Source organism: Acanthisitta chloris, unplaced genomic scaffold (genome assembly GCF_000695815.1).
Source record: "Acanthisitta chloris isolate BGI_N310 unplaced genomic scaffold, ASM69581v1 scaffold7407, whole genome shotgun sequence".
Classification (NCBI taxonomy): Eukaryota; Metazoa; Chordata; class Aves; order Passeriformes; family Acanthisittidae; genus Acanthisitta; species Acanthisitta chloris.
The window spans coordinates 25,004-40,985 of NW_008684282.1; the positions used below are offsets into that span (position 1 = coordinate 25,004).

At 40.0% G+C, this 15,982-nt stretch overlaps 1 protein-coding gene across 1 annotated transcript; it reads right to left on the reverse strand.

Annotated features, from left to right (window-relative positions):
• Positions 1–1,855: 1,855 nt before the first annotated feature.
• Positions 1,856–15,226, reverse strand: LOC103806569 (semaphorin-3A-like; the record flags this gene model as incomplete). Its single annotated transcript, XM_009079277.1, has 4 exons — positions 1,856–3,434; positions 6,008–6,150; positions 11,926–11,993; positions 15,066–15,226. Coding segments are annotated over 4 exons (828 nt in total), but the record flags the coding sequence as incomplete, so codon positions are not given.
• Between the last annotated feature and the right edge of the window lie 756 nt (positions 15,227–15,982).

A 15,982-nucleotide genomic window follows, 5' to 3' on the forward strand; every position in this document is an offset into this window, starting at 1 on the left:
CATTAAGGCCTATGCTCTTCAAAAAAAAAAAAAAAAGTTCATTTCACATCAGTATTAAATGCTGTTCTAACTTGACCATAATATGAACCTGAAAAATCAAAAATTTCCAGTGCTGATTTCATCTTCTGCCTTCTGATTTCTATAAGCAAATATAAAGACTTAAACAAGGCTACTCATGTTGGTGAGGATTGAAGTTTGTAAGACCTGATCAGATCAATAACCCAAAATATTGTAATTTTCTGAAATATTACTGAAATTACAATTTTTGCTATAGAAAACAACCACATGTTAGAATTCTGACTCAATTTAATATGTTTCTTCTTCAAGCATCATAAAAGATGTTGGTTTTGGTTTGATTTTTTTTCAGCAAGTTGCTATAGAACCAGTTGCTATGAGCATGGTAGAGAAATAAAAGCAAAGTTACAGAGCAGTGCCATTAGTATGTAAAAGAGGAAACAAAGTAATTTAGGGTATATTGAAATCAATCTGTATTTTTCCTGTTGAATTCTCTGAGGTTTACTTTAAAGCTGATTCCTTTTCTAAGGAAGAGGATTGCAGGAACTAGAAGGTACACAATAGCCCAACATAACAGGCTAAAGAGTGTTCTGTGATCAAAATGAAATAATTCAGCTGACAATGCTCAGAAATTAATCAGAGGCTGAGCTGAAAAATTGATACTTCTGGACAGACAAGCACAGAGCTGAACATATGTTTCAATTCAGCTCTCTTCAGCATATCACAAAAGCATGGGAATTTTAACAGCATATTAGAGTTCACAAGAGTCAGGTTAAACATAAGAGACTTAAAGTTGCTTTAAAACTGAATTCCCAAGAGCTTTCTTAAACCATGGCCCTGCAGCCTCGTCCTGGTTTATTCAATTTTTTTGCTATAGAATTAAATGACAAAAAAAAAACTAATCTTGTGAGTTCATCCTCTGCAAAAGATTCAAAGGGGACAGAAGTCCCCTGCAAAAGATTCAAAGGGGACAGAAGTAACTGGGCTGTGAGTGCAAATCCAATTGCTATGGAGGCAAGAAGCCAAGGCTTCACTAAACAGGAGGATACTTGAATTACTGAGTGCCAAGGAGACTGGGGAGAGTTGTGAGAGAAGCTGTCGCAGCAGTTGTGCTATATAAGGCTGATTGATAGTGTAGCAATTGATAAATTAAATCCCCTGGAGTGAATAACAACAAAACAGATCAGTCATCAGTGCAGACACACTTTTCTATAAAAGCTCCTTTAGCAAACGAAGGATTTTGTTCTAGCAATTTTCCCCACAATGACATTACTGGAGGTGATGCCATTTACAGACTCTACCAAGATAAAGTATGGGAGGCTGGAGAAAGATGATCTCAAAAAGAACTGGACACCATAGAACTGGGGACCAAAGGCACATCTGTGCTGAGGTGAATAAACCCACTACTTATAACCCTAAACTGACACTTATGGTGCAAGTACATTGTCTGTTTTACCCTGTTGCTCTCCTGTATATAGAATAAGACAGAAGTGCAGGACCAAATTAGCTGTTACTACAAACTAGTCTTAAGCTGAACTTCACCAATTTACTACTGCAGCAGATTTCACCCACAGGTAAAACTGTCCCTCAGAGCTTCAAATGGGGAACTGGCTTTGAGGTTACTAATGACATGGTCTAGTGCTGGTTCTCTGCCTTTGGGTGATGTGGCCCACAGAAAGATTGGAGCACTGAGAATCAGTAGTGTGGACATATTTCTACCACAGAGCTGGGAACACAACTCCTGAAACTGAATGTGAGCTTTGCTCATGGACAGTCTACGAGCCACAGGATTTAAATATCAGCATTCAGGAATATTTACGAACCAAGAAAGCAAGAGTGGAATTAGCAGAAGATATTTTAATGCTGTTTGCTTTTTCTTTTCGTTAAAAAAACCTAAAAATATACAACTGAAAATCAATGCTTTCCCCTTCATTGGTTCAGTCCATAGCAAGGTATTATACAAGTGGAATTGTTTCAGATACCATACTTAGAAAAACAATGCAGAATACTTCCATGCTATACAGTGACTTTCATGGTAAAATAGCTTACTTTTAAAATTGCTTTGAAGTTACATGTCATATAGATTACTGCAAGGGGAGGAGGTTAACTGCAGTGTGACTAGCTCCCCTGGAAGTTTTTTCCAAACAAAAGAGTAAAGCAGCTCATAATTGGAACTTGTCTTTTTTTTTTGCTTCCTCTAAACCAATAATTAGAAAGTACAATATTTCTAAGACAAAAAGTCTAATCTATTTTAGAAAGGAGCTAATGTTTGCTGCATATTTTTCATGGTACATTTAAATTATAAGTTTTAATAAAATACATCTTTAGATCAAAGCTGAAAGAAGTCATCAGTAGTAGGCCAGTGTACTCCACTTAGTTTTTTGTTCTTCCAGATGATGGATGGCTTATGTTGGTCAGATTTCCACAAACAATCTCATTCAGTATTGTTTTTCCTCTTCTAGTACATATAAACAGGAGAACTGGTAGACAAAACAAGAGCAAAATCCTTGTGTCCAATCACATGTTTAGACGTTCACCAGCTTAATGAGTTCATGCAGTTTTATATATAAGTCTAGAAATGGTAGTGCTGATGATGAAAGGTGAGGGGTTGTCTCTCTTTTCTGTAAGATGACAGCATGAAACAGCATTTTGTTTTCATCTCTGGCAAAAGAGAAAGCAAAACTTGCTGCTGAATACTTGCAGAACTTTTTTGAGCAGTAAGTTAGGTCCAGGTGAGTTATTATCCTTGAAACTCTGGTCTTTGTGGTCTTAGAGCAGAGAGGAAGGACTTGCTAGGAAAGTTAGAAATGGATTTTATTTAAACCTAGTGGAAATTGTTTGAGCTTTCCACCCTTGTAAACATCCACATAATGCCATGAAAAAGTTCATGAATATTGCATTTTTTTCCAGTTATCTGTCTATACAAGTTTCTACTTGGATGAGGTTCCTAGAGGTAATGTTGCTCAGACACTCCGTGGTGCCCTCTCAAATTCATGGGTCCTCCTGTTCCTACCTTTTTTATTCTCTTGTAGGTGCTTCCACTTATTTGTGTTCACCTGGGCGTTGGCAGGTCTCTGCCGGCGTTGTTTGCGGTCTCTTTTCCAAACCTGCTCACAGAACTCATCCATCGTGTTGAGATTGGGGTGATTGATTAGCTGCATGAAGTCTCTATACCAGATCTTTTGACTGGGGGTCATGCTGTTGGTAGCATCTTTGCTTTTGGAAGCATCACCATCTTCTTCTTTATGGAGCAGCTCTTCCAGGTGGTCAGTATCGATCACTTCCAGGGTCACTTTGAGCAGAGTTTGCATGAAGCCATGCTCCACAGCATGGCAAAAGTAGACACCAGAGTCTCTCCTGTGAAGACTTCGGAGCAATAGGCCTTGTTCTGTCCGGATTATGTGATCATTCACTTTTATCTGCATTGGGAAAAAAAAGGGGTAATTTCAGTAGTTATCTTTCATATATGTGTTGCATTATCCTCTCACCGTATTAGTTCCTCAGTACTGCTCCTTTCAGCTGGTAAAACTTGGCCAAAATTTCCCACACTCCCAAAAATGGAAAACCCTTTGCCAATCATCTGTAGTTATGAAAGGCTCAAGATCTCTGGAAAAATTGATGTACTGCAGAGTTTGGGGAGGAGTTTACTCCTTAGCCACTACTGCGGCTGAACAAAGATCTGTGTCAACTTTGTCAGATGGACTTGCTGATAAGATTAGAGAAGATGCAAGACTGTAATAGCAGTCAGCATGGATATTTCTGGCTCTGTTACCAAGGTCACAGTTATCACTAACACAGAACCAGAGAATCATCAAGGTTGGAGGAGACATCTCAGATCATTGAGTCCAACCATGAACCTGTCACTGCTGGAACCCCCAAACCTAACCCAGATCCTCCAGTGCCACATCAGACACCTCTGAAACACCTCCAGGGATGGTGACTGCACCACCTCCATGGGCAATATCCCAGGGCCTCTACACCACAACAGGGAAAACATTTCTCCTCACATCCAATCTGAATCTCAATTATCTTTTAGCCAAACCTAGATCTATTAGTAGGAAAGGTTCTTAATCTTCCTACTGTTCCTCACGACAAAATTCTTATGCATAGAAGTGGGTTCTGCATAAGTGGAAAATTTACAAAGAAACAATAAAGGATTAAATCTCAAAGTGTCAATATTCAAAAATTAGCTGTTGAACAGACTGTATGTTTATGAATTAATTGACAGCTAGAATGTAACTTCATCCTCTGGATGCACATGTTGCTGCAGGCAGAAAGGGCACAAACCTGTTTGCTGCTCTCTTCACCAAGAATAAATTCAAAACAGTTTACTATTATGCAAACGAAACAAAAATATTTACAGTTGCCAATGTAACTATTTAGAACATGCTTTAAATATATTTACTAATACTTCAATGCAACAAACAAGTTCATGTTTCCTAGCTCGATCTCCCTACCTATCTACCAGAGTATGGTATTCTAGGGGACAAGGAGTAATGGGTTCAAATTGAAGGAGGGGAAGTTTAGGTTAGATATTAGAAAAAAGTTTTTTACTCTAAGGGTGGTGAGACCCTGTCCCAGGGTGCCCAGGGAGGCTGTGGCTGCCCCAACCCTGGCAGTGTTCACAGCCAGGTTGGATGAGCCTTGAGCAACCTGCTCTGGTGGGAGGTGTCCCTGCCCAGGGCAGGGCTTGGGGCTGCATCATCTCTAAGGTCTATTCCAACTGCTAAATTCTGATTCTATGATTTTATGATTCTCCTAGGCTATGTGTGACCCAGCTTGATAGTAACATGACTTGAAAACTTGGGTAAGTAATGACAAAAGAATGTTGGTGACAAGAAGGAGGAAAATAAAGTATCAACTTAGTGTAATGCAAACAAACACTACAACTCCTTCCAGAGTTGGAGAGAGGTGTGGGATGTGTGTCCTGCCAGGGCTGAGGGAGAGGAGAGAGGGAATGGCCTTGAGCTGAGCCAGGGCAGAGTCAGATTGGGTGTGAGGAGAAATGTTTTCCCTGTTGTGGTGTTCAGCACTGGGATATTGCCCAGGGAGGTGGTGCAGTCACCATCCCTGGAGGTGTTTCAGAGGTGTCTGATGTGGCACTGCAGGATCTGGGTTAGGGTGGGGGTTCCAGCAGTGACAGGTTCAGTTCATGGTTGGATGATCTTAGAGGTCTCCACCAACCTTGATGCTTCTATGAAACAGGGAAAGTCCATGGTTTTACCTCTGAAAACATTGATGAAACATATGTACAAGTTCTCATACTCTTGTGTCCACTACTGATCTCAATTCCTCATTCTGTCTGTGTCTTACCTGCAGTCAAGTCTTAGAGCAGCACATCAGATGCTCCTCTTAGTTTATGTTTCAATCAAACAATATAATTAGACTTATCTTCTATGAAACAGGGAAAGTCCATGGTTTTACCTCTGAAAACATTGATGAAACATATGTACAAGTTCTCATACTCTTGTGTCCACTACTGATCTCAATTCCTCATTCTGTCTGTGTCTTACCTGCAGTCAAGTCTTAGAGCAGCACATCAGATGCTCCTCTTAGTTTATGTTTCAATCAAACAATATAATTAGACTTATGTAGTTAGACTTTTTCTTGAGGGCAGCTTTAAGGTCTTTGTGATACAGAAGTTCATATAATCCTTGTCTGACGCTTTATGTATCCTATGTATGATGTGAAACTTACACATCATGCTAACTTTTTGTATTTCTGAGATCTCTAACTGAAAACCAGTGCATTTTCAGGGAGTCTGAGCAAGGAGAGGGATAGGAATTGCTTTCTTCTGCAACAATCTGTAAAACCTGTTAGAGAGCTTAGAGGATTTTATGGTGATAAAAGTAAGAATCTGCTGAAAAACAATGGAATTGATAAGATTCCAGTGAAATTCTGCTCAACTAAAATTATTCTGGGAAGGTCTCAGATTCAAGTCTACCTTCATAGAGAAAACTAGTTGCATCTGTTTGTTTTTTCCCTACTGTACCTCTTCCTTGCGATCATCATTTTGCTTCTGGAACTGCCAGTAGACTACAGCACGCTGAGATTTTGGACTGCACTCAAGGAAAGTGCTGCTATTCTCCACTCCATAGAAAATCTTTTCCTCCAGGGTCTGACCACTTGGGTTATCTGTAAGGCAAGAAAAAAGAATTAAAATTACTAGGGAAAAAAAAGCCCATTGCTAAGCAAATTGTTTTATTTAGAAATTTGGTTTCCCTAAAGTGTTTAAAGATCAAAACATAGAGAAATAAATTCCTCATATCAATATGCCAGTTGGAAAATCCTCTATATTTGTAAGGATTCCTGGTAGGTCTTGTTGTTTTGGTATGGTTTTTTAATTGTATTTTAAATCCTACCAGCTGTTAACATCTGAAGTTAATGCATTTAATTGGGAAATTTTCTGTAAACCTCATTATTATTCATCAAGGAAAACATCCAGGACACCACCAGAATTTTGACTAGCAAACTGTGCAAGGAGAAAAACTCAGGGTGTAGTTGCAAAATGTTTGTAATGATGCCTCCTGGGCTCTACGGTCATAATACTTAGAGCAAAGTAATAAAACATGAGGCTATTTAAAAGTAGTATAATGTGTTTAGATTATATGGCACTGCAGTTTGCTGAAGCTGTTAATGACCAGGAATAATGTTTTTGAGGAAATGATCTTCAATTAATCATTTCCTCTCATACTGATATAATTTATGGAAATGTAATGAGGTTAATAAACCAGACATAATGGGAAGGGGGGGGGGAAAAAAGAAAAGTTAAATAAATGACTTCCTTTTGTAACAATAATATTACAAGGAAAGAAAAGTTAAATAAATTACTTCCTTTTGTAACAATAATATTACAAGATATTCATCAGCTTGCTGGAAATATCACATAGCTATAGGACTTAGATGGTATTTGATTCTCCTCCAGAGCTGCAGAGGCTGTAAGGATCATGTTTCAACTCTCCACCTTAGCTCCTTAAAATGCTGCTATGGATTTCAGAGCAACAGAACAATCATCTGGGAGAGCAAATGAGGAGAAAGTAGTTGGCAGAGTATTTAACACTGTGCTGGTCTCCTGGAGTTTCCTGACTCTTTACCATTCCTTGTCATTCTTCCCATTTTCCACTTTTTACCTTTAGCACAGGAGGTCTTTAAGGAATGAATTTTGATATGTTTCAAGAGGAGGATGATGTCTAATTAAAAGTCACTCAGAGAAACCCTTTGTCCAGTTTCGTTTGCTCTCACCGTGCTACGATCACACTGGTTGTGTTGTTTAGCAAACACAGGCTGTTTGCTACATAACTGAGCCAAAGGCAAAAAGAAACTTGAGCTCCTGGTTTAGATTGAGACAGAATCATAGGCCTTTCCACAAGGACTTGCAGCCCTGAGAGAGGATGGGAGAAGGGACGTGGGGCAGAATGGGAACTGGTGCTTGCCCAGTACTCAGTGAGGAAACATCAAATGGCCTATTAACACTAAACAAACAGGAACTGGGTTTGCTCTTTTCCCCTCTGCTGGATTGTGGATGTTTTTCAGCAAGTAAGTGTGGTGTTCTATAAAAAACTAAGTGAAACCCCTTTTATGAGAGCTCTCAGAAACCACATTCCCATGAAGAATGTCAGTGCAGCTTTGGGTCAGGAAAATGGGGAGCAGTGGAGGAATGAGTTAGAAAGCAAAGCAGCAAGAGAAGGGTAAGACAGATGGAAGAGAATGTAGCCAAGGGTACTAGGGGTAAGGTCTGAGATGAAGCACAGGTGAACTTGTGTCAACAAAACAGAGGAACTGGAAGAATGTGAAGATTTTAACTGAATATAACTAGAAGTGATAAGATAAAGATTGGAAATGGGAATCATTAGCTACCAACTGATGGGTCCAGATTCAACACTGTGACTGGCTGAGTGGTGCACTGACTCTTCTGTTTCAAGTTAGACACTCTAATTTAGGAACAGAATTCACAGGGCTGAGAGGCAGCCAAGGATCCCTACCCAGTCCGAGAGAAGCTTTTTGATATCTGAACTGGGATCCACAACAGATAGCACATACAGGGCTGCAGCATAAGACAATCAGTAGGAAATGTCCCTTTTTATAGCCTGGAACACATATGTTAGCACTCCAGCTCTCTGGTTCTGTGAAACAGTGATTTGGAGGCCTCCAGAATAAAGGATGGAAATGCAGGGATTTCACCCTAGGATGCAGGCTCTGTTTCAATTCCTCTCCCAGACTCCATGAATCATCATTGCAGAATGGCCCAACTTCAACAGCAGCAATCCAACAGTTTGGGTGTTTGTGTTGGAAGTAGAGCTATCAAGCTAATTTCCTAAGCCTAAATGGACTTTGAGTCCTCATCTCCTGCACTAAATAGTGGATTTAATCAGCAAATTACTCATTAGTTGGTTTGTAGCACTACTTGACTTTATTTTCCTGAACACAATGTAGTTTGAGTGAATTACAGAGGAGCAGAGCACAGATTAACACTGTTCTCAACAGATCCAAGGGAGACAGTCTTCTAGATCCTAAATATCAGTACAAAGGACAAACAGAGCTATTTCACAGAATCAGAATTTAAGGGTTGGAATGGACCTTACCACTTAGGGTTGGGGCAGCCACAGCCTCCCTGGGCAACCTGGGACAGTGTCTCACCACCCTTAGAGTAAAAATCTTTTTTCTAATATCTAACCAAAACTTCCCCTCCTTCAATTTGAACCCATTTCCCCTTGTCCTATCATTTCTTTGGCAAAGGTCCTACTGCCCATGAGCAGTAGCATATTTTAAAGTATACAGATAAGTTTCTGCTGGAAAACTAGGATATCCTTAGTATATAAGGGGCTATTCACAAGTTGGGTTTTTTTGAAACTGGGTGCTCTGATGCTATTTCAAACTTCTGTTTTCTTGGATCTTGCAGTGTGTTAGAGAACACCATGGAAAACGAGTGAAGTCCCCTGTAAAGTTCTTCACAGCTGCAGAAAATCTAGTATGGGTGACAGACATGCAATGAGAGAGGAAGCATTTATGAGATCCTACAATTTCCATTTCCATGATTTAAGGGAGCAGAAGGCAGGGCCAGAAATGTCTGTAAAGTTCATGTAATATTGAGCACGTGGAGTGCAAGAAGGCAAGTAGAGTGATGGAATAATCACAGGATCAGAGCACAGCTTTGGGACTGAGGGAGAAGCTGAAGAGACTAGAAGGAAGGATGAATGTCTGGGAAGTTCAGAAAAGCAGCTGGAGGAATTAGAAAACTATAGAAGATGTGAAGTTGGGTACGAAATTCAGCCTCAAATCCTGTCTGAGAGCAGTAATCCCCCAAATGAACCCAACAGCAGTATCAGTTTACTACCCTGATAAATATCCTTCCACTACATAACTGAGGAAGTATGAAAGGCTAAGTACTCATACCAAGATTGCTTTGCAGATGAATGAATCTCACTATACTGTTTAATTCAGAGTGATTCTTTGAACTTCCCCTGGGATAAATCATCTCAAAATGATCTTCTACGAATTCTTCTTCTTCAAGAATAAAGACTTGATAAATTTCTTGATTGCACCAGTATGTTAGGCTTAAAAAACATCTGTTCTTTAGCTGACACAAAGGTGACCATCCTTTTCCAGTGAAGCATTAGTGTCTGCCCAAACACCTGTGCAGCTAAGGATTCTCAGCTCCCTCTAATGTTGCTGTGTAGTCATTCAACACTAATTCTTACACATTTTCACAAAAAGGCAACTGAAACAGCTACTTAACCTTACTTAAAATATTTTTGCCCCAGATCGATCGCAAAGTTAGTTTCTACAATGTCTTTAAAAGTGAAATCTACGTTAAGAGATTGCTCTTTTTTTACCTTGCTGTTGGTTCACATGAAGAAGCAACTGGCAGCTATTGCAAAGGAATGTGTAGACAAGTAATAAATGATTGTTGGAGCTTCTTTTTGGCTATAGACAACCCCAATTCTTTATCTGCTGTCCAGGAAACTACTAGTCATAAGCAAGGGGAAAACTCAGCAGAAGCTGGCATAGGAATTTCACAGGCCATGCAGTTGTCTGTACAATGTATGATCAATGACAAGTAAATATAGGAAAATAGAACAGATTTATAACTCAAATTAATTTAGAGAAAATTCTCTCCAGAGCAATCTAAAGCATTCATTATTTTGACAGTGCATCCTTCAAGTCCAGGATCCAGAACTGCATTTTCTCAGTATTTTTTGTAACTTATTGATTCTTCTACTTTCTGTCTTTTTTTCCTCTGGTAAGTACTCTATTAAGTGGTATCTTGCTCTTCTCACTTTGACAAAGCTGTATTAAAGCTCCTTGTGATCAGCTGTACCATATAATAGACTTGTCCTGACCTTGAGTTCTCATGATTTCAGGATTACTGCAAAACTGGATTACTCTCTTCTCTTTGGACAGAACATATCTTTTTCAGACAAATATGGTCCACAAATATGCTTACCAGTTATGGGAAGATATTAAACTAATCAAATTGTTTTGAAATCCTTTTTTTCACCTATGAAAATACAGAACAGACCTACAGTTGTGTAAAGCACAGCTAGCAAAGGCTAGAGAACACTAAAATGAATGGACACATGGTAGCCCAGATTGTATTTTTACCCATGAGGAAAATGTTCAGCTAGGAAAAAAGTAAAGCTAAGACATACTTCTGCTGGTATTGAAATCAATGTTTAGTGCCTGGTGAAATTTTCCTACTGGGGAACTGAAAATGTGATCTCAGCCTCAACCTAATGATGGTTTCATTTGCACTGTACAAGTATTGCTGGATACTGTGAACTTTCTCCTAGTGCCCATTGATTAGTTCAAATCTAAACCAGTTGTACATTCCTAAGTTCATAAAACTTGACAACTCCTCACTGGTCACAGTCTATTCATGCACTTTGACAAACACTTCCCTTTGGAGTAACTTGGTCTGAGTCTGACAATCAAGAAATAGAAAGAAAAGTTATGGTAATATTAGCTCTGAGTTTTAAAGGGTTGAAAGGAAGATAGAGAAAACCATTAGTGAAACACAGTGGTGGTGAATTATAGCTGACACAAAACCCCAACTTTGGGCTCTTTATCATTCCTGTTGTTACATGCACTGGAAAGACATGAGGGTTTTGAGGTATCTCTGTTTTCAGTCACTTCTTTATTTTTCCCAGGAATCTGTCCAGGGGTTTAACTGTTTGATGCACCACAATCATGAGGAATCACTTTTTTTCCAGCAGAGGGAAGTATTGCCTAAGTATTCCCTTCACTTACAGCAAAATGGGCATTTTTACTTTTCTAATTGAAAGTCTTCTGAAAAGTTTGGCAACAAATTAGTAACTGTGCTAAGTTTATCAGTCAAACAAATCAAAAAAGGAAGATCTGATTGATACACTGTGAAAATGAAACAACTGGCAAAAAAACCCAAACCAAAATATGTCCAAGAAAAACTATGCTGAAAGTACATGGGACAGGTCTACTGCAAGGAACAGCCTGATCTTAAGAGCTTTAAATGTGACACCTACAACAAAAGACATTCCATATTTAGCCAAAGTAGTTACAAACACATTATCATCTTATGGAAACTATATAAAGCAACATGTACATACTTCTTGCTGTCCTGAAGGAGATACAACTCTTCTCTGATATATGCCTAACCTCATGGTATGGTATTATCAGGTAAGCCAAGAAGGAAAATTAAAATGCTTAAAACTGTTAACTTGAGGAAAATTGAAAAAAACACCCCAAACAGTCTTCAGTGTCTGATCCAGCCCGTTGTAAGCTATCTAAATTGGGATAATGATATATTATATTCATCTTTCACAGATGTTCGAGACAATTTCACCCACAAATCATTCACAGGCTTCCTATTCCACTTATGCACAGTGTGCAAATTATATACAAATTAGCTGCACTTGAGTGGTGCCCAAAACTCACCGTGATGCTGCAGGTCTGAGCAGTGGGTGAGTGGGTCACCATTTCGGATGTCTTGTCGCCTAGTACGTCTGCAAAGACATTTGAAATGTTAGTGATGACCTTCTCAGCTCCAAAAACACATTGGCTGTGACTAAAGGACCAACAAGCAGAGCATGTGTAGAATTACAGAGGTCACAAGTGCACCTAAACAACACTAGGAAGGAAATCATATTATTGTTACTATATTCTATTCATTGATAGAATTACAAAATCATAGAATTTTAGGGGTTGGAATGGAGCTCAGAGATGATGCAGCCCCAAGCCCTGCCCTGGGCAGGGACACCTCCCACCAGAGCAGGTTGCTCAAGGCTCATCCAACCTGGCTGTGAACACTGCCAGGGTTGGGGCAGCCACAGCCTCCCTGGGCACCCTGGGACAGGGTCTCACCACCAGAACAGGGAAAACTTCTGCCTAAGATCTCACCTAAATTTCCCTCCTTCCATTTGTGCCCTTTGCCCCTTGTCCTGTCCCTGCAGCTCCTAACACAGATCCCTCTGCAGCTTCCCTGGAGCCCCTTCAGCTCCTGCAAGGTGCTCTGAGCTCTCCACACAACCTTCTCTTCTCCAGGCTCAACAGCCCCAACTCCCTCAGCCTGTGCTCACAGGGAGATGCTCCAGTGCTCTGAGCAGCTCTGTGGCCTCCTCTGCACTTGCTCCAACAGTTCCATGTCCTTCTCAGGCTGAGGCCCCAGAGCTGTGTGCAGGATTCCAGGTGGGTCTCACAGAGCAGAGCAGAGGGGCAGAATCACCTCCCTTGCCCTGCTGCCCACACTCCTTTGTGCCCAGGGTTGAGTTGGTTTCTGGGCTGAGAGAATCAGCCTCTACACTTACAGGTAAAGTCTTCAGAAACTGGGAAATACATATCTCTTGCACTGAGCCTATGAAGTTTATTTTAACTGTGCTGGCAATATTGATCAGAGACAAATTCATCCCTTGAGTCACAGGTACAGGGACTGCTGAGGGACTAAAATACATATAGTACAGTTTAACATGCATCAAAACCCATGAAGAAGCTGCAGCTTTTCTGCAAGTACAGAGTACTTAGAGCATCGTGGCATCTTTTGGCTAGATTGACTATTAGGATGTCTGTCTTTGAAAGAATGCCCAAGTGCTGTATTTTCTGCAACATTTAAATGAAAATACATAGATAATTTCAGCCACAACAGATTTCCCCAAAACAATTCTGATTAAATCTTTTACAAATCTGTTGGAAAAGGCTTTGTCTTTAGAATAAACCACTTTGAAATGTCATTCATTCCATCTTTTGCAGCTCTGAGTCTGAGTTCTACCTTTGATTGCATGTCCTTTTAACATAGTATATTCTTTTCCCAGTTGGAATTCTACTGGCTCCTTTGAAAAACATATTGATCTGTGCTAAAAAAAAATAATAAATGTTGTATTTCAGAGAAAAGAGCTTTTTAATCCAGTTTTATTTTGCCTGTGTTGTTCTCTCTTTGTCTGCTCCTATTTTTATTTAAATAGCTGTGACACAAAATTCGATTGAGCCAGACCAAAGCTGTTCAGATGAAAAAAGGAAGCAAAAAAGAACAAGGCAAACAAAGATGTGTTTCAGTGTGAGCACTTTACTTTAGGAAGCAAAGAAAGCCTGGAGGGCTTGCAAAATTAGGGGAGAACAAAGAGGATTAGGCTGCTGAACAATGTTGCATTTCAGATTATTGGCATCCAGCAACGGATATGCAAAAGTCAAGTAGCCTTGTAAAAAGCTCTGTTGGTCACTCCCTGGTGACAGTAGCACACATTTTTAAAAGCCATTGTTCTGCAGCACAGAGACCATCTCCCTCCTCTCCAGCAGCCTGATTTGCAAGCTCTCACCATCAGCATCAGCACGTACCAAGAGTTCTCACAACTGCACAGTTGACTCCTCTTGACTCAAAGATTTTAATCTTATTTTTTTTCACACTGACAACTGCTGCAGTGTTAAACCTGAAATTAGTTATGCCAAGGACAGCAACAGCTGAATAAAAATTTCTTTTAAATGATGCATTAAGACATAGAATCATAGAATTTAAAGGTTGGAATGGATCCTACAGATCACCTAATCCCAACCCCTGCCCTGGGCAGGGACAGCTCCTCACTAGATCAGGTTGCTCAAGGCCTCATCAGTGCAGAGTGAATGGAAAGCAGTGATGGTTCTGACCTGGTAGCACTTGGAGACACATCAACACATACAAGTTTTACTGTTGAATAAGCAACAGCTAAAATTTCTTTTAAATGATGCATTAGGACATAGAATCATAGTATTTAAGGGCTGGAATGGATCCTACAGATCACCTAGTCCCAACCCCTGCCCTGGGCAGGGACAGCTCCTCACTAGATCAGGTTGCTCAAGGCCTCATCAGTGCAGAGTGAATGGAAAGCAGTGATGGTTCTGACCTGGTAGCACTTGGAGACACATCAACACATACAAGTTTTACTGTTGAATGGACATAGAATCATAGTATTTAAGGGCTGGAATGGATCCTACAGATCACCTAGTCCCAACCCCTGCCCTGGGCAGGGACAGCTCCTCACTAGATCAGGTTGCTCAAGGCCTCATCAGTGCAGAGTGAATGGAAAGCAGTGATGGTTCTGACCTGGTAGCACTTGGAGACACATCAACACATACAAGTTTTACTGTTGAATAGTAACAATAATGTTATGTATCACTAAAATAAGTTGCCACTGATGTCCAAACACTTCATAAATATTTCTTTTTGATTAGAATCCATGAAAATGCAGGATAATTTACCTGGACAAGTAGTTATTTTATCTTGATTTCAAGCCTTGAGTTAGAGAAAACGATTTATTTTTTTTCTTTTTGCAGTTTATCAAGGAGTATAAAGTTCCGAATCCATTTCAGAGACAACTCTTTTCTGAATGTTTTCTTACAGGAGCTTTTTAAGCTAGCCCAAGCAGTAGCAGTGGTCACTTTAAATCAACCAAGACTTCATATTGCATGTAACTACCACAATGATGTTTTCTTTGGAAGAGAAAGAGCTCCAACTAACCATCCCATGAAAAACCTCCAAAGCCCTGTGGTCATTGTAAGACCATCAATGCAAACAAATAGCAAACCATGCAGACATCCCAAACTGTCCATACCTCTTAGCAGTGGGGAAGTAACGTGAGCAAGATGAACCATCCCAGGCACAGTAAGGGTCTCGTGCAAGGCAACACTCAGCACATGCTTTTCCATACACGTCACAGCGGTGCAAAGGAAGCTGTGAAACTCCAGTGGCTGAGCCAATGTAGAGCTGTTGCTGTTATTAAAAAAAAAAAGGGGGAAAAAAAAGGTGTAAAAATATTGCAATTACTGTTTCAGTTTTCTAGGAAAGAATAAAAAGGTTAGAGCCATTAGAAATATAATGAAGGATGAGGACTAGAGGGAATGGTCATAAGCTGAGACAGGAGAGTCAGACTAGATGTTAGGAACAATTTCTTCACTGTTAGGGTGTTGAGGCCCTGGGATATTGCCCAGGGAGGTGGTGCAGTTACCATCCCTGGAGGTGTTTCAGAGGTGTCTGATGTGGCACTGGAGGATCTGGTTTAGGTTTTAGGGGTTCCACCAGTGACAGGTTAATGGTTGGACTCAATGATCTTAGAGGTTTCCTCCATCCTTGATCATTCTGTGATTCTAAGGATCATGACCCTCATGTACACCAAATGAATGAGAACAAAACTGTCCCTGTGGTAAAACCAAAAATCAAAGAGGAAGAACTATTTTTGCATGACGTCCTCGGTGGATTCTCTAAGCAGTAAGAAAAATTAAAAGTACTCTTCAATTTTTTCTTTGGTATTCAGGTCCCTACTTCTCGGTGGATTCTCTAAGCACTAAGAAAAATTAAAAGTACTCTTCAGTTTTTTCTTTGGTATTCAGGTCCCTACTCTGGGAAAGCACTAGAGTCACTGACAAAACACAGTGGAGAATATACTTTTGAACACAAGCAAAAACTTCAACCTAAATTTCCTAGGTCTGACCTTGATTTTTTTTGTGTGTGTGTGTGTGTGTGAGGGGGAAA